Source organism: Glandiceps talaboti, chromosome 4 (assembly GCF_964340395.1).
Source record: "Glandiceps talaboti chromosome 4, keGlaTala1.1, whole genome shotgun sequence".
Lineage (NCBI taxonomy): Eukaryota > Metazoa > Hemichordata > Enteropneusta > Spengelidae > Glandiceps > Glandiceps talaboti.
In genome coordinates, this window is record NC_135552.1 from 27,272,181 (window position 1) to 27,292,044 (window position 19,864).

General features: G+C 34.4%; 1 protein-coding gene across 2 annotated transcripts in view; it reads right to left on the bottom strand.

Moving 5' to 3' along the window:
* Positions 1 to 6,296: 6,296 nt before the first annotated feature.
* The window catches only part of LOC144433609 (transmembrane protein 198-like), a 65,993-nt gene continuing 52,425 nt past the window's right edge, over positions 6,297 to 19,864 (bottom strand). The window contains exons 4-7 of one of the 2 annotated variants that reach the window (XM_078121945.1): positions 13,368 to 13,934; positions 11,800 to 11,880; positions 10,403 to 10,536; positions 6,297 to 9,918 (exon numbers count right to left, since the gene is read on the bottom strand). In XM_078121945.1, coding sequence (XP_077978071.1) covers positions 9,760 to 9,918; positions 10,403 to 10,536; positions 11,800 to 11,880; positions 13,368 to 13,934 — 941 coding nt within the window. In that variant the 3' untranslated portion in view covers positions 6,297 to 9,759. The remainder of the gene's footprint in view (positions 9,919 to 10,402; positions 10,537 to 11,799; positions 11,881 to 13,367; positions 13,935 to 19,864) is intronic. The other variant, XM_078121946.1, reaches the window with a different exon arrangement.

The window sequence follows — 19,864 nt, forward strand, 5'->3', positions numbered from 1 at the left end:
AAAGGTAATTTAATTTGCCAATAATATTGTGATCTGCAAAATATGTTAGCTTGAACTTGTCAAATCGACTTGAACTTATTCATAATTGACATGGTTGCTATTTTTGTCAGACCTGCTTAGAGTTGAAGAGATGTGCAATGATAACCTAACCCAAACATATTGTTTACATGTATACTCGCCCGTACGCCAGCGCTGACCACCGCCTTGAGACACAAACATTTTTAGAAACCGTTCAACGTTCGATGATAAGCTTCTTTTTTTTTTTAAATGTATAAACTGACAATGCTTCTGTAACATAACAACGTGAACTGCTCTAATATATAGTCGGCACTTTCAAAAGCTGAATACATGTACTAATACTACCAAACCAGAGTGACTATAGAGTTTCAATTTGGCAGCACGAACGATGTTTTTGATGTCTCGCACATTTTGTTGGTACAAATGTACAAATTAGCCTAGTACATAAAACAAAATACAGACTGATAAGAAGCAAACATATCAAATGATACATTTGATCAAATCAACATCACTGTCGGATGACATAAGGAAGATTCAAACAAAACTGTTTATTTGTGTTCACCATGAATGTAATATTTCATGAGCATCAAAATCCACATAAGAAACCAGCACCCCATCTATAAAACGCCCACCACCACTCTCGTCAGAACCTTCCAGTTTAGTTATAGTCCCTGGTGGACCAATTTTGGAAGTGAAGACTACAAGGTACAAGGTACAACTTACAAGGTACAAATAAATGTGCGCTATCAGTGTCGGAATATTATTTGTGTAATTGCAAAAATATGTTGTGTGAGACGTAAAAAAAACATCGTGCGACCTAATTGAAACTCCATAGTCACTTTGGTTTGTAGTAAGTACTTGGTTTACCTAATATGTATCCGTGTGAACAAGTTTCCTGTACGGCAACCGAGGAGGCTCATATATGATATCACAAATCAATTTTGATTTTAAAAACGAAAAAAAAGGACGAAAAATAGGAGAAACTTGAAAAAAAGTTTTATTTCACATCATTTGGCAGTTTAAAAAAAGTTTGTTTCATATCAATTTGCATTGCGTTTTGAATTTTTTTAAATGAAGAAAAATAGAAAAATAATAAAATGAAAAAGTTTATTTCACTTCAATTGTCAGTTTAAAAAAAGAAAAAAGTTTGTTTCGTATCAATTTGCAGCTTGCAAGTTATAGAAGCACAGTAATGTATTTTGAATTTGATAATAATACCAAGACAAATTTCTGGGCTATAGTTTAATTGATACATAAACAATAAGATTAGAACTCTTATAAATCCTTCTGTAATACACGCTAATATATGCTAATATATGCTAATATATGCTAATTATCTTACTTTGCATACATGAAATGGTAAATGTAAACTAATTATAAAAATTATGTACATGAAATGGCAAATTATCCTTGTTATCTTAATTGGTATGCATGGATTTTCATGAAAATTCACAATCACTAATCCAAATAATTGGAGCAAATGTTACTCCGCTCCATAGGCATAAAAATTGAAACATAAACATTTTAAGAGACGTGCAAAATATTCTTTCAAGCTTGTCAATAATACTAATTATTGTTCATGTATTCATACCATGCATTCATTGTTGTTTTAGTTTATCATTGTAAACACTTTTCCTACCATAAAAAACTTATTTTCTTGAGAAACATATTTGTCATATTCTGATAAAAATTAATATTGAAATGTACAGAAATATACGAATGCTTGAGAATATAGCACATTTAATTTTATATGAGTGTATCCCATTGATGAACATGTGAAAAACAAATGATTTCATGTAGGAAGTCTCTTCAGCGTTGTTGGACTGAAATAGCATGCCTATAGCGAATCTAAGTTTGAGAAAATGATTTGAGAAATTCCTGAGAACTTTTCATATATATATATATATATATATATATATATATATATATATATATATATATATATATATATATATATATATATATATATATATATATATATATAAAGCGAACAGTTGGCTAGATATTGTTGTACCTCATGATCAGAAGCGTCCGTGTAACAAATTTTCTGCCATTAAAATAAATCCTTCCTAAATATCAAAATATGCTAATTTATATAATTGATATGCATGCATATCAGGCCAAAGGTTACCGCACTTTGTTTAACCTAAACGCTGTATGTCTAAAGCAAATTTCACCGATATAACATTAACTTTCCTCACGGGAAGCTAAAACTAATTTTTAAACCCTCACCCATCCACAGACAGACAGACAGACAGACAGACAGACAGACAGACAGACAGACAGACAGACAGACAGACAGACAGACAGACAGACGCACGCGCGCGCGCGCGCACGCACACACACACACACACACACACACACACACACACACACACACACACACACACACACACACACACACACACACACACTTATCCGATCCCAGGGCACCCAGAAATCGAAAATGTATCAAACAATAACACACAAAATAAGCAAACTTTTTCGTGCTTTTGTTCGAAATTTTGTATCGATTTTAAGTCGAAAGTAGATTTATTAATTCAATGATTGATTTATCACCCCGTAACATAAGCCTATCTTAAAGATATCGAAATAATAGGAATGACGTAATTTTATACCAAAAATATTATTTATGTTCATACTTACGTAGTATGAAAAATAGATTGATTGAATTAATGACCCAAACTAATACATTCCTGGGAATATCTTTCCACTATTCAAACGATGATTAGTGAATAATTCAAATCTATCAGGACAAATGGAAAGCTTTTTGATGCATTGTATCTTCGGTTGTTTGGTGATCTGACGTGGGTGGATATCCCGGCGGTGGCAGTCCCTGGATGGGTGGGTACCCATGCTTATTAGCGAAATTTCAAATGTACCCCTTGTCACGGAATATTTCAATGAAAAACACCCCTTTTTTTAGTGAACCTGGGAGAAAATCACTGAAAAAACATCCCCTTATTTCCGAAATCCGGAAGGTTTTACCTTCATGGACACGTACCTAATCCATACACTGCACGTACCAAGAGAGTAGAAAAAGGGCATCTCACCCCTATTCTCGGAGGGTGATCTGAAAAAGCGCCCTTTTGTACGATTCCACGGACCTAGATGGCCGACGAAAAACACCCTCTTTTCCGTGAAATTTGTAACAAGCATGCGTACCCTCTTCGTCTGGGACTGCCACCACCGGGGTGGAAATCAGCAACGTTATGATATCCATCTAAATTACTTGATGAGACATTTCATTTTAATATTGCGGAACACTTTCTCTACAAAGCAAACGTTAACGGTTTTATGTGTGCATGTAGGCAATATACTGTTTTATGTCTGTAGCATGTAGCCAATATACTGATGTTACTTTAATATTATTACTTGTTGTAATGACCATCATTTTTTTATGTTTCAATAATCACCAAAAGCAGCGAAAATTAACGAGGAATGTTAGAGATTATGACCTATAGCTGAAGACTCTTAACTTATTTACCGTAACCTAGCAACATACCATTTGCTTGTATTATACAACAAGGCGGAGTTAATGTTTTCGGTTTGGCGTTTGATTGACAGATGCTCTTGGCCATTTCAACACGGCATGAATATTTTGTTCGTCCTCATATCGGCAGATACATTCAAAGTGGTGAAAGTGGTTACAAAAACACCTAACAACAACAACAACAACAACAACAACAACAACAACAACAACAACAACAACAACAACAACAACAATAACAACCAGATTTAAACTGAATGCCTCCCGTAAGGGAATCACTAATTATGCAAATTACTCATTAAAGGTAAAAGTTGTATCAACAAAGTTCATAGGACAGGAGCGTATTATTATGGTTGGTATATGTACCATATTATAATTATATGAAATTTTTAAGATACAGCCTAGTTACCTAAAATCGTTAATTGTGCAAATTTTTAATTAAAACTGTAAGCTATATCAACAAATTTTATAGAACGTACCCGCTTTGTTATTATGTACTAAATGATATTGAAATTCACGTATGCATTCTTCAGATACATCCTAATTACTGAAAATAACTGATTATGCAAATATTAATTATCCCGTACCCTTACGGGAGGTAAAAACAATGACAATTTAGTATTAGAACAGTTGTATAGATAAAACTTAAAGTGACGTCATATTTATGTATCTATGATGCAAAATACATGATCAGCAAAAGGTAAACTTACAGCCGTCATTATCTTTCAATGAAAGGCGAGATATTTATATTGTATGCAGAATATTATAAACCAGCATATTATATATATATATATATATATATATATATATATATATATATATATATATATATAGTTTACGCTCTGCCACTGCGGTATAGAGCACTGTCTTAGCAGATTGATACTCACCGAGTATATATATATATATATATATATATATATATATATATATATATATATATATATATATATATATATATATATATATATATTACGCTCTGCCACTGCGGTATAGAGCACTGTCTTAGCAGATTGATACTCACCGAGTTATATATATATATATATATATATATATATATATATATATATATATATATATATATATATATATATATATATATATATATATATATATATGTATGTAAGTATATTATAAGCAATACTTTTTATGAACATGTTCAGAATATTAATGTCAATTGAAGCTCGCGGGTGAAGATGAAGAATTTAATTCATATTTATATATATTCTACGCAACAAAATGTAGGGAGACTTAAAAGGGAAGATATGTAATGTTAGTCACTCTGTAAAATACGACGGTGGAGCCGCCCTCTCAGGAATTCAGCACTCATAGAGAACGTAAAGTACAACGGTGGAGCCGCCCTACCAGGAATTCAGCACTCATAGAGAATGTAAAGTACAACGGTGGAGCCGCCCTACCAGGAATTCAGCACCCATAGACTCGGAGAATGTAAAGTACAACGTTAGAGCCGCCCTACCAGGAATTCAGCACTCATAGAGAATGTAAAGTACAACGTTGGAGCCGCCCTACCAGGATTCAGCACTCATAGAGACATGGTTAAATGACGTCAATTATTATTATCATCATCATAATATTACGCTTGGTGATATTTTTGTTGACAACAAGGATAAAGATTATATATTCAGTTTACTAGGCACTCTGACTAGAAAGTTGTTACCCGCATTTTACGACCTACAAGTCTTGAGCAATGGTTTATTACCATAATCGACTTACTAAAGCGACTCTTGCAGGCGCCAGGGTTTTCCAGAAAATGATGAAACAGCACAGCTTTATGTGGAATTACAAAGCAGCCGCTAGCTGTGTCATTAAAACGGAGAGTTTAAAAACCTTTGAAAATGGACGAGTACGTTTTCACATAAACATGTAAAGTAAAATACATGCGTGGGCTGATGTGAGATACGTGGAAGTCGTATACAACGCGTACATATAGAATCTCTGATGACGAAGCAGATTTTTATTTTTAAAAAGCGCATAGTATCTTTTAGCAGTAAATATGCATGTAAAATGTGAAAACGACAAATCTGGACATTTTGAATCATAAATGATAACTTCACTTCGGGAAATTTAGTGATGGAGTTAAAAACTGAGTCGTCAGTGTGATCTGTAAGCGTTCAATGTCGACTTCTCATCTGTCTCTGTTTTCCGTCTTCAGAGTTTAGTACATGTCTTGATTGCAAACGTACTTCGTAAAACATTAGTCTTTTTATGCAGTTTTAATTTCTATTCAAAAATTGTAGGAGCGGCCAAATAAAAACCAGGCCTGTGAAAATGATGTAGAATTTACAGATTCGAATCATAAGCGTAAAACAGGGGTCTTATACAGGGTTTTATTTCGATAATAACTTTTTCGGATCGCCATTGGTCGCCATTTAGCTAGCTAATTTTCCTCTCAAGTGATTTGTTTATGGTTGACCAATACATGTACATGAAAGGCATGCAGACAAACTGATATGTCCTACGATCTATGATTCTGTAATGTTTGTCATCTTACTAGCCTGGACATTTGTTTTGGCATTACTATCTCAAGCACACCTTGAGCTTCTTGATTTAGAACACCAAAACAAGTCTCTCGGCTACCCGTCTTATAAACCGACTGAAAACAGACACCAAAAGAATGCCAACCACTTAAAAGTTCACAAACATACTTCCACTCCACATCGACCATCACAAGAACAAAACCTTCTATATAGTTCAAATTGAAATCTTTATTTTACAATTTAAAACTCAACTTTTGGAAAGAAGAGAACCAAATTACTGAATGGTACACTTATGAAGGTGTCCCAGAACATTTAATTACTGAATACTGAATGTTCCACAATGTATAAAGACAATGCCTAGTAGTGGCTATCTTTGTATCTTATACAGCCAGTGTTGTACTTCAACATCTACATTTGATTTATTTTGGCAAACTACTTTTATTGTGGCAGACTCAAACTGACATGACATACTCTGTAGAAATGGGCATAAAATCTAAATAAACTTACAGACTCTTCCATCTCCCAAACTACTAGTATTGTTAAAAAAATCACCCAAAATGCCCCTCCCAACCATGAAAAATGCCACTGCATTTGCCTATGTGATAATAAAATATTCTTGAGAATAAAATAGTAGTGCATAAAGTTGTCAAACTCAGAGATTATGCACAAAGAACGTCTGTGTGATCAGATGTATGCAATTATTTGTTCCGGTTGTGCATGCCGGTAGCTTGGCTGTCAGTCAAATAGCGCCCTCTACGGTAGATTTTAATAAACTGCCGTTGATGACTAGCGTCACCTAGTGGCACAATACACAAAGTATAAAGGTCTTATTTCATAAGAGAGTTAGCTTTCTGACTTATAAATGGACATCACATTTAGTAAAATCTAATTTACTCTTGATAACAAATATTCGCCATCCATGTATCTGCAGCCTTTAAAAATGCATGCATATCATGTGCTTATCACAAAGGTGTTAATGGTACATCACACAGAAACTTGACAAATATCTCAATATAGGCAAACTAGCTCTCATGTTTATGGTATATTGGTGATTATGTTGACCCAGTTGAGAAGGGAGCTCCTATCCCAAATTAAAAAATAAATAAACCCTTGCACACAAAATTACTGTTATCCCTGTTTGGGAAAATAGAGAAAATACAAAGTGGTCTTAAAAAATAGTACACATGAAAAATTATCTTTCCTGCAAAATAAAACAAGACAAATTTTCTCAACAAAACTCTATATTTGCTACAAATCTACCCTGTACTGGCTTGCCCATGGCTTCACATATGCAAACAGCAATCCTAGGCACAGACTGTCAGATATGCCATATTATGCTCCACCCTCACTACCCTGCTTGATGTGTGAGGGCGCCATACACAGCATACCTTACAGACTATCCCCAGGTGATAAAGCTAACAAAATATTAACATAAAGTAGTACTCTAAAAAAAAAAGTCATTCTGCCTTGTGACACTTGCTATATAAAAGTAAAACAACACACAAATAAAATATTTGTTAAAAAGTAAACATTTTGTTCAGAAATTAACACAATAGTAAGTTTTAGCAAAAAATGGCAGGCAACTATTTCAGACTAAGTTTTTTGTACTTTTGAGTTTGCTAAAACAAAATGCATCAAAATAAAACTGGATAAAACTAAAAACTCAGCAAATCTTAAACTCTGCATTTTTTTATGCATTTGTATGTTTATATGATTAATTTGTAATTTGTAATGTAAAATTCATGAAAAATATAAAAGATGCTATACTGTTTATAGACTGGGTGAAACCATCATCTGATGTGCTAGGGTGAAGGAGTGTCTCAGAGGTTATTCAGCTTTCCCTATTGATGCCTGGCCAACTTTTTTTCTTGTGTAAATTTGACATTTACATGTACTCTAATTGGATATCATAACTTTGTATGCTAGGAATGCAATGAAAATACAAGTGGGGTGGTGTTTGATGTCGCCAATATAACAATATCTTAGATGTGCCTCCAAGGTGCCGGCATACCTCTGCTTATTAAAAATGCAATGAAAATACATATCAGAGTTTCTTTCTAGTCAGTCAGAGGATCTTAGATGTGCCAAACTATATTATAAATCAACAATTTCACATCACATCACTGGTGTTATTACGGATCTCTTCACTATTGAAATTGTTACCACAGATGTCTACATATTTAAATAAAGCCATCTATTTACATCATTCCAGATTTACTGGAGTTCATAAGTCAAGGTCAAAGTTCATACACAACTTTGTACTCTGTGAGGATTACTTACCAGTTTAGGGTTGATAGCAACCAACAATAATGAGCGCCAAATTTGACAGATTTCCATGTTAAATATTTTGGCACTTGTGATAGTTTTACTACGGGTAGAAAATTCCTACCTCTAGACACTGATATTTGTACATACAAGTACTCATAACACTGGACCACAACACAATTTCAAAACTGAGAAAAAAGGACTGAAAGTTTGATATTTTTTTAGAATAGTTGGAAAACTTGTACAGATCAGAATTTAACATTACAATGTATTTCAGATAGAATTGGTTTTAGAGCATTTAAAGAATTCACACATGCAGTTTAGAAAGGGACAATTTTGAAAATGATTCTTTACAGTAAGAAGTTTGAATCACAATCACACATCATATTAAGAATTATAATGCATCTCTGATTGAACACCACAGGTGATATTATACAGGAATACACAGGTGCGGCCATAATGGTTTTCAATCTCAACAAAACTTGACAACACCAAACACAACAAGAAATACTTTATGGAACAGCTCTGAAATGACAAAAATGCAGGTTGTAGTTGTTCAAGTAACAGCCCCCCCCCCCCATTAATTGGGTTGGCAGCAACTGTTCAAGTAATAGCCCCACTTGTCTAGTTGACAATTCCAGTTCAAGTAAATAGCCCTCCATCCAATCTAGTTCCAAGCTTCTTTTCATGCAAGGTCCCATCCCCCTATTTGTTTGGTTGGTAGCTTCTATTCAAGTAATACTCCCAACCACATGTACACATGTACAATTAAATAGCCCCTCCCCCATGGTGCTCTTTTTAAATCTGGCTTATCTTGGTAATGAGTGCTGTACCTATTAAAAGCATTACCACTTCCCATCACCACTAAATCAATTTAATGAAGCAATGACTGGGTTTCTTGGTAGGAATGATTGTGTCGACTCTTTCCAGGACATGTATACATGTATGAAATGGTTGAGTGTATCAAAGCTTTACTATAAACAAGAAGTGCTCTTACGATGAAAGAGTAGCTTTGGATCAATTGGCACAATTTAAATTTTTTTGTGATGTCTTTCATAAAAACACATGAAATTCATAGTTAAAACCTGACATCATTGAGACCAGTAGAAAACTACTAGTGATGGGGGTTTACAGAGCAAGGATCAGTGCCATCACAGTTCAAAGTTCATTACAAATAGTACCCCTAAGTTACTGACTTATAACACAGTGGCTGCTTTATGTAGCATGCCTAAGTTTCTCTTTAATTACAAAGTGGCAGCCTGTCTAAAACTTGACTAAACAAAATACTTCATCTGATTATTGTCAGGATAACTATCTAATTAGACAGCAATGCACACAAATTTGTAAATACTCAGTATATACAACGTTCGATGTTTACATGTAAATGAACATCAAATAGTTTTCTTTGCTTTCAGCCATTCAAATTTACAATGAGCTTGCTGGCTATCTGTCAATGTACAGTTTTGCAATACAATTCAAAAACATTCATCCTTATACTGATGCAATATTTGTATGTGCTGATGTAGCTGCAGTCGGCGACATCATGTCCACTTGAAGTTGAGTCTCTGATGGAGTAGTTGGTAGGTGTGTCTTGGAAGCCATCTTTTTCATTTCTGGTGACAAGTGACTTTGAATGCTTTGTAAATATGCCTGTAATAATAAAAATACAAAATATTGTTAAGCTAGAGACTTTTGAACTGTCCAAAGTTACAACCATCATACTTAATTTGGTTCATTTGCATGACGTCTGAGTTTTGGGGAGAAAGTCTTTTGTATTAAAATTGGGTCAATTTCTGCTCAGTACAAGTTTTGTTTGAGAATCCCTACATGTTTACTGGCTAGGTGGTTTTAGCACATCCAAACAGTGCACAGCAAAATGCAAAGGACTGGAGGATGAGATATCTCAGACACTAGCAAATGGAGCAGATTGGATGGAGAAAGAGAAACATATATTATACAAAGTGATACACTCTTATGAGGACATATTTTCAATCAATGGAGAAATAGGTCTGACAAACAGGATTGAACACCACAGAATCAGTTTTAGGATGCAACCCTGGTGTGCACCTGTTGTACTTGAATGCAACATAATTCTCATCAATACTGCCCTCTACGTTATAATCTGTTTACTGACCTGTGACACAATATCACCGTTATATCTCCTGACTTTGTACAAATATCTGTACTTTCGATGCTTAGTTTGCTGAGCTTCTCTCTGTCGGATTTTGGCAAGTTCCACACGTTTCTTTTTGGGACTTCTCACAACAACTGGAAAAGAAATAAAAACTTATAAAGATTCTCTGGTGGGTTTGACATTCTATTGAACCAGAATTGTTTGACACTACATGTACAATACACAACATTACACGTTTACACAAGTAACAAATAATATGAACATTATGATTAAAAGGAAACAAGAAAACAACACAAGAATACTCTGGTTTGTTGGCCAGATGCTGGTGATAAATAAATATAATATTATGAAGAGAAAGCAGGGGAAATAAAAACTTATATTTTTGGTTCATTTTTTATAGGATTTCTCAAGGGATGCAATGATAATTATGAAGTCTATATGTCAAATCAAAATCTATGAAGTACCTATACTGTCACTTCACAAACACTCCACATGGAATTAAATGAACCATTTCACTGTATTTTGCTCTGGTTTGTAGATCATTGGACATGTTGACAGGTGCCACAGACATGGAATGGTGTTTACATTTGTATTCAGCATACATTACAAGGAAGTCAAAATGTAAACATGTTTCAAACTGCAACACAAACTGATACCATGGTAACAAGTGGAATGATAGATTTTAACATGTATCTCTACTTTGTTTGAAAATGAAACCAACATGTCAAAAAAATAGTTTTCTCTTGATCAAATTTCATAATATATTTTGCGAAGTGACGAGTGATTCATCAATTTTTTAGGGTAGTGTTTGTATGTAGTAATTGTCGACAGACAGACAGACAGCCAGACAGTAGTACACTTTGTACAATTATTATAATGAAAACTGTATGCTAGAATAATCATTGCTGAAATAGATTGATAGATAGATATATGTGTTAACAAATAAAGCCTCGTAATTTTTTAATATTAATAATGTCCTTTCTTCTCCAATGAAAACAGAAAATCCCTTGCTTTATTTACAGAATACAAATTACAATATCATACTCGACGTGAAGAGGGGCAATTTTTCATTTTATATGCACACATACTAATTAAAAGTCTACTATACATAATTTCCTGGTACAATTCTAGAAAGGAAAACAAAAAATACATAAATATTAACAGGACTTTTAATACTTGACATCATCAACATAACAGGGAGACAGACAGACAGACAGACAGACAAACAGAGACAGACAGACAGACAGACAGACAGACAGACAGACAGACAAACAGAGACAGACAGACAGACAGACAGACAGACAGACAGACAGACAGACAGACAGACAGACAGACAGACATGTATGCATTCAATCATGCAGAACTAGTCCTAACTACACGTCACATTTTTCTCACACCTGTTTTAACCTTTCCTTTGTCAGCTGGTAAAAATGGCAAACAGCCTGGTATCACATTGAAAAGAGCATAGGAAGAAAAAGCTGGTGGGGACAAAAAAGACACACAGACACACAGAGTGGAGTTAGTAAGTGATGTCCAGTTTTCTCACTGAAAAGCAAGCATGTTAGAGGCGATGTTTTGCAATTGCATATACTATGAAGGAATTCTTTGTGTGTGTGTTGAAGTTTTTCGGTTATATTTCTGTAACTTACAAGTTAGATTGCCATTTTATGGATCTATAATGAAGGACTTAGGTATTTAGGTTTTCTGACAGTTATTAAATATGCCTACACATGAAGTAAGAAGGTAGCCTTTAAATGACGCCCTCTAGAGGCCAAGATTAGAAATGGTGAAAGTAAAGTTATCTTCAAATTTATTGTTGATGATATGAGACATGACATTGACAGTCAAAATGCCACATGCAGGTACATGTACTTCAAGTTCTATTAAAATGAAACACAAATTTGATAGAATCCTTGAAATTGATAGTAGTAATTTGGGATCACAGCATGGCTTTCACATCTGGGAATATAGTTTCAACAGAGGCCACAGAAGGACTTCCCTCCATGCCTTGAACTAAATTTACAAGTACAGCTAAATTAAATATGTACTACAGAAATTTGTAAATGGAGTCACTGATATTACTTTCTGTTTTTCAAATAGAGTTCCTTCACAGTATTTGATGTGATTCAATAGTAGATGCAGTACTGTATAGTGCATCAACACTAAACACATGACATCCATTCTCTTAGTACAGCCTGTAACTTTTGATTTACATGTAAACTATCCACACCATTCTACTCAGGGATAAAGTAACAAATTCAAAATATCTATGAAGCTCCTTTATGACCATTTGTCTTTGATATAACATGAAATCGTTCTTAGTTATATTTCCTAGTCTTGCAGTTTAGCTAAAAATGTGAAAATGGATCAGCTAAAACTTGGAGTCTGCACATGAAATAAATAATCCTTGTTTTCATTTGATTATGGGTAAGTTTTGCAGTATTTTCCATCAATTCACACACAGTTGCCAGGCCAAATAATTGAATGTGGCACAAAGCCTTGAATTTGAAAACTTGGCAAGACATTCTGGTAGTAAGCACTATTTGTGCATGTTGCACCCTCTGAACTGTATACTTTGTTGTGATACTTTTCCTATAACTGCTCTACAAGTGATAATTAGCCATGTACGTTGTAATAGTAATACTAAATAAATACTCAAAAATCAGCACATGACTTCTCTATGATTTTGCAAATTTTTTATTTGTGACATTCATTGCACATTCTGTATGTGACAAAAAAGTTCTTATCAGCAGAGAAAAAATAAAGTTTAGCATAGGTTAGCATAACTACACATTTATGATTGCTAGTATTTTGGCCCTTGACAAATGCACACAAACTAGAGTTTATTGAGCATGGAATACTCTTGAAAAGTGATAGACAATTGCACATGATAGTGCAAGTTAGGGCCTATGGTATATATACAATGTCTGATTAGATGAAATGGTCATTTTAAAAAAATACTTACCATCATGATGGTCATAATTTTTACCAGTGATTTTAAATTGAATCACTACTCCAAATAAAAACAGAATAGGCCAGACAGCTAAAATTATCCAACTAAACCAACACACTGGTTCTGAGTCTGGTTTTGCTGTGAATCGGTCCCACACATATTGCACCATGTAAAACTTTTCAATAAAGAAGTCTGCACTTGTGGTGATCATGGCACCACCAATTAATGACGTTGCAAGTATTGTGCAAGTTTTTTGCCATTGTAGATTGATTAGAGCAAATAGTAGTCCCACTCCAAAGAGTATTCCTATAGGTATCCAGATACTGGTTGGGTGCCAGAATTGCTCCATGGCTACCAGGACAGCGGCAGCCAGGAATAGTCCCATATGGAACCCAGTCATAAACAGCCCTACATACTGCACCAGCATGGTAATCAACCCACATAGGAGTCCTGCCGCCAATGAGATTCCAGCATTAGCCGCCAAATTGAGAACGGCTTCTTCTTGACAGATGGCATACACAAGAATGGAGCCGAAGATAAAACCAACTAGAAACAGCACTGCTTTGAAACATCTGTACCCTGTGAAAATATAATAACATAAGAACTTTATAATCTAAAAATGTTAGCAGGGATTTCCAGTGAAATATTTGGCGCCATTTTTGTTATCCCACCAGTAAATTATAGTCTTGGCCGACGGGAATACAATTCAATCTATTAAGTCAGCAAATAAACATCACAGGCATTCAGTGCTTGTTTTTCTCCTCAATTAGAAACTAATTTGAACATTACTGATAACTAAATGGTCCAGATTTCTTTCCAAACAAGTCATTAAGACCTCTGTAAGTAAAATACACCCGTAGGGACGATGTGAAATATCCCTCTGGAGGACTTCACATTTTCTTAATAAAACCAGAATAACCGTTGTTCACTTTACTAAATCACAATGGAAAAGTAATTTAACACCTATTAGGCTTCCAGTCAGATTTAGTTATCCTTTTACACACATATATGCACACACAATTTTCGTCCTGATTTGAGCATGAAGAAATTATAAATTCATTATTTTATTTGAATCGTACAATTATTGTACAAGTATCGTTATATTTTTTGTGATTAATGATAAAATTCATGTGTGTAGATACATGTATATAGTTGTATGTCTACACTCACTCAAAGTAGGTATTTCATCTGTAGTACTAATAGTATTACATAAATCACCGACTTATTGAGTTCATGACTTTTGACATTTTGGTTACATTCTACATTTATTCATCCCATTAGACTCCAATCAAAAAATGAAAAATATCCATGTATGTATGGGTGTAAGATTAATACAAGTGACTGGTAGCCTAATAGATGTTAAATGACTTTTACGTTCAGTGATTTAGTACAGAACACAACGATTACCCCAGTTTTTTTACTTTGAGTGAGAAAATGTCAAGTCTTTTCAGACAGATGTTTCAGTGTTCTGGGTAGGAAAATAGGTACAGCCAAGTTTCCAAGTCACTTCTCCAGGATACCCAATCAAAATTATGGTATGATATTGATAAAGTATGGACTCCTGTACAAATTTTACCTGCTGAGACTTCCCCTTTCTGTTACCAGGGTTCCCCAATCTCTGCAAACACACTGTTTTTATGTATATACAGACTTTGATTAAAGGAATGGGAATCGTCAGTATACAATACAAAGCATGCCATTATTTGAATCACTGAGGTGTGAAACTAGTCAAAGATTACAGCCATTTTTAAACTAATTTATTACTGATAATATGTATGGGTATAGAATTGATATGATGTACATTTACTGGTTGATTACAACCCCCTCTCCTTTCCTCCCCCCCCCCCCCCACCCCCACCCCCATCGCTCTCCAAGGCCATTTTGTACTGGATTACTACTAATATGTAGAGGTAAAACACACTTGTAAAGATATGGAAAACCACTTAGCACAGACAAGGAATAGTCAGTACACATTATTTGATATCAGTTCAGTTCAGTTCAGTTCAGTTCAGTTCAGTTCAGCTTATTACCACATAGACATATTTAGACTAATGGCTAGTACATAATACATTTATTCATTTGTCATGATGGAATGGGGTGATATATAATGTAAGGAGAAATATATAACAGTCATTATACAAACATCTTGTGCATTAACAAAACGATTCCTTAGATGTACAAATATGTAAGATAAAGATCGTGCCAATGAAAAATTCCCTGTTTTGTTATGTTTGTATTAAAGTAGAGTTTATACATGTATGTGGATAAGTCTTATTTGAGTTGTATTTGTACAAGTACATCTGGTATGCAGCAGCTACATGCAAATTATCATACGTTTTGAGGAATAAATTATAATCCCATATCAATCATACAAGTACAAATTCACAATTCAAGACAGTTACTATACATAAACTATATGGCTACACAAAATAATATGAATTTTTACAGGCCAGTTTTTTGAATAACTATTTCACAATTTGTATAACCATGTGTTTTGTTTTTCATATTGGCTTTGCAGAAAATGACATTACAGATGGCATTCATACTAGTGAGATACTTGAGAATATCAAAGATACATGAACAAATAGAAGTGTTTGAAGAAACAAGTATAATTGCAATATATATCCATTTAGTCCTGGTTGTTGCAACTTTTCAACATGCTAATAATATGTTATTCCTGTACAACCTTATAAGTATATCATCATACAAAGTTTACAGCTGTCAAACTTTTATAAGAAACTGTAGAATTATTTCAGTTGGCCACACATTTACTTGTTGTTAACACCGCTCCCATCCCAACCTATTTTAATCTAGTTGTGTCCATCAAACTAATTTTACAGCTACTTGCTTGGACAGCATGCGGGTATACTGATAAATGCATTTTGGAATGTCAATCTCAGTCACTACTTGGACAGCATGCAGGTCTACTGATAAATGCATTTTGGAATGTCAAATTAAGTCACTACTTGGACAGCATGCAGGTCTACTGATAAATGCATTTTGGAATGTCAATCTCAGTCACTACTTGGACAGCATGTGGGTATACTGATAAATGCATTTTGGAATGTCAATCTCAGTCACTACTTGTACAGCATGCAGGTCTACTGATAAATGCATTTTGGAATGTCAATCTCAGTCACTACTTGTACAGCATGCGGGTCTACTGATAAATGCATTTTGGAATGTCAATCTCAGTCACTACTTGTACAGCATGCGGATCTACTGATAAATGCATTTTGGAATGTCAATCTCAGTCACTACTTGGACAGCATGCAGGTATACTGATAAATGTATTTTGGAATGTCAATCTCAGTCACTACTTGGACAGCATGCAGGTCTACTGATAAATACATTTTGGAATGTCAATCTCAGTCACTACTTGGACAGCATGCAGGTCTACTGATAAAGGCATTTTGGAATGTCAATCTCAGTCTCTACTGTAGTTGTAACATCATTATTTTGGCCATGTACACAATCTGACTAGGTTAACAGTTCTTCCTACTCATACCCTGAGGTCAATCTGAGGTCAATCTTATTTGTGTTACTAGTACAACCCCTGGAGGCATAAACTTTAGATGTTTCGTGACTGAGTTAGTCAAAACAGCATCTGGTTGGTTCTTGATGCTAATTCTCTTGATATTGTAAAACCTCTGACACTATTCGTGTTGACAGGTATGTTAAGTAAGAAGTGAAATGAGGTGTTGAAAGCACAGTTTATTTACCATGGGGGCAAAACATGAGTACTCCCCACCCAATAACATGTATATGTGATTTACAAAAGACAACTCTGGACAACTCTGGAATTCAAGATATCACCAGAGACAGTATTATGACATTAAGGTTAACTGGGCTTGGCTGCCGTGATACACTTTTGATGTTGGTTGCCACAGTCACTTGTGAGCTACTACTTGGGTATTAGGTATATACAAATACTAAAAAATAATGCACTGGAAAAGAGTACATCTTTTCCAATGCAGACACGGGTGACTGTATTTTTTGAATATTCGTAAATGGCTAATAACATTATTATTCTGTATTATGACCATCCTAGAATAGAATATTAGCTCACAAGTGACTGTGTTGGCTTCATATAAACTTTGCTATCACATGGGTCCTGCATTCTGAGGTGTACCATAAATGGTAAGGTCGTTTCCCCTGATGAATGTGTTTATACGATGCAGTCAATACATGTGTATTAAATCAGGAAGCTAGCACTGTACACAATGTACACAGTAAGACTACATCTGGGTTCTATGTTCTCCCTAGACCATTTAGACCATTTTAGCGTAGAGGCATTTGCAAAACATTTTCTGAAAGGTCAAAGATAGAATTTACATAGCTGCACAATATTTGCGTGTTTTGAAAATATCACGGCAATCAGCCCATCTTTTAGTTTTATTGAGTGACTTTATAAACACTTGTACCTACATATACACACTGTCACACACTGTACTGGAATATATGCTAAAAATAAAGGAAAAGATCGGATTCATATGATCACATCAACTCATAGGAATGTCATTTCTCCATACTGAATGAAATTATGCATTTCATTGAAAATCTGTGATATGTGCAAGTATGTTGCTTTAGATATTGTATAATTCCCTTTAACATTGAAATCAATGAGAAAAAGTTTTTCTTTGACAAAGCATTGGTCTCAGAGAAATTCTTGTATCCATGGATGTAGAATGTAAATGTAAACATGTGACTGACTGGAACTTAAATACATACATACACTCTACAAGAGTTCATATGGGAACATAATGGCGATACAGAGTGTTGTATCACTGATCAGTATCTGAAGTTCAGTGTGAAGATTAAGTTTGCCAAGAGGTCATATGAGGTCATACAGACTTCAATATCATTGATTACCGTAGAATCTGAGAATGGTGAAGTTTAAATGTTACTTGAGTTCATATGGGAATTTATACTCACAGAAAATATATATTTGCATATTGTGGTTAGTTTCACCTTTTAAATGCTAGTGACATCATTCCTCTGATGTCATCAATATGTAAATATATGCAATAACTGAAAAGTGTCACATGGTACAATCATACTGACTGATAGACAATTTTATTAGGGTTCACATGAGTCATGGACATATGGTATATTCCCCTAAATGTATATTATGCAATATATGAACTAATGAAATCATGCCACAGATACTAGTACTATGGTCTTTGGTAACACATTTTATGAGAGTTCATTTTATGTCATTATGGTATATTTCACCTGTTAAAATACACGACATCATTCATTGGTATGTAAATACATGCAATAACTATACCATTATAGATACAGAGACTGCTAACAATTTTATTAGGGTTCATTTTAGGTCATTAACATATTAAGGTAATTTCACCTGTTACATTAAATATGACATCATTCACCAGTATGTAAATATACCAGGCTGTATAAACAATTCTGAAGACCTGTCACAGACACTATCAACATGATGGATAAATATTCTGAAAGGTAGCATCTCAATTTGTTGAACTACACACAGATTATCACAAACTACAAGTATCAGACAAGGTAACACTATCTAGGTATGAATATGAAATACTACATTGTTGATTGGGATGGCGTCATGTTGGCGGAGCACTGAATCCCAGCGGAATACATGAAACACATCGATGACTAAGTCCTCAATGAACTCACTTTCAGAACGTGTTCATGGCAAGATGGGAGTAATCTGTGTGTAGTCAGGCAACATTTATTAAAGTTAAATTTGTGAAATTGAGTAATATACCACCATGTAATTGATTACCCTGCAATATTACTGGTAACCAGATATGGTCTGTGAATGGCAAGAGTGAAAGAATTGGGGAATTTACAGTACGAAGATTCATTTACCTTCATTGACAATATTATCAGCAATAAATTACATTTCTACTATTTCTCATCTGAATAGAATTTCAAGATGGAATTTGTACATAATTTATACTATGTAGTCATTCAGTTTTTCCTCAATTAATTTGAAAATTTTAGTCATGTAAAAAATGTAATTGACTGACATGACAATGTTAAATATGTTGTAGACAACACAGTAAAAATAATATTCTGGGTACATATTTTTGTGACGTTTGTATGACAGTAATACATGTCATTATCTATGGTATTTTACAGTGTATACTAGTTGTTATACCTTTTCCCGACAGTGACATAACACTAAAGTCTTCTAAAAACACAAATACAGTTTGTGAGAATGAAGACTTCATGGACTCAGCCTCTCATAATTACAAATGAAAACAATGTTATTTTTGGTACCGAATCCCAAAGCATCACCGATGTCTTGTCAGTATTGCCAAGGTTGTACCATAGACTCTCCACCCTCTGGTGGGTCTATGGTTGTACAGATGCTGATGAGATATCACCGATGTCTTGTCAGTATTACCAAGGTTATACCATAGACTCTCCACCCTCTGGAGGGTCTATGGTTGTACAGATGCTGATGAGATATCAGTGAAAAATTTGGATTCTCTTTCAAAAAAAAAAATTGTTGA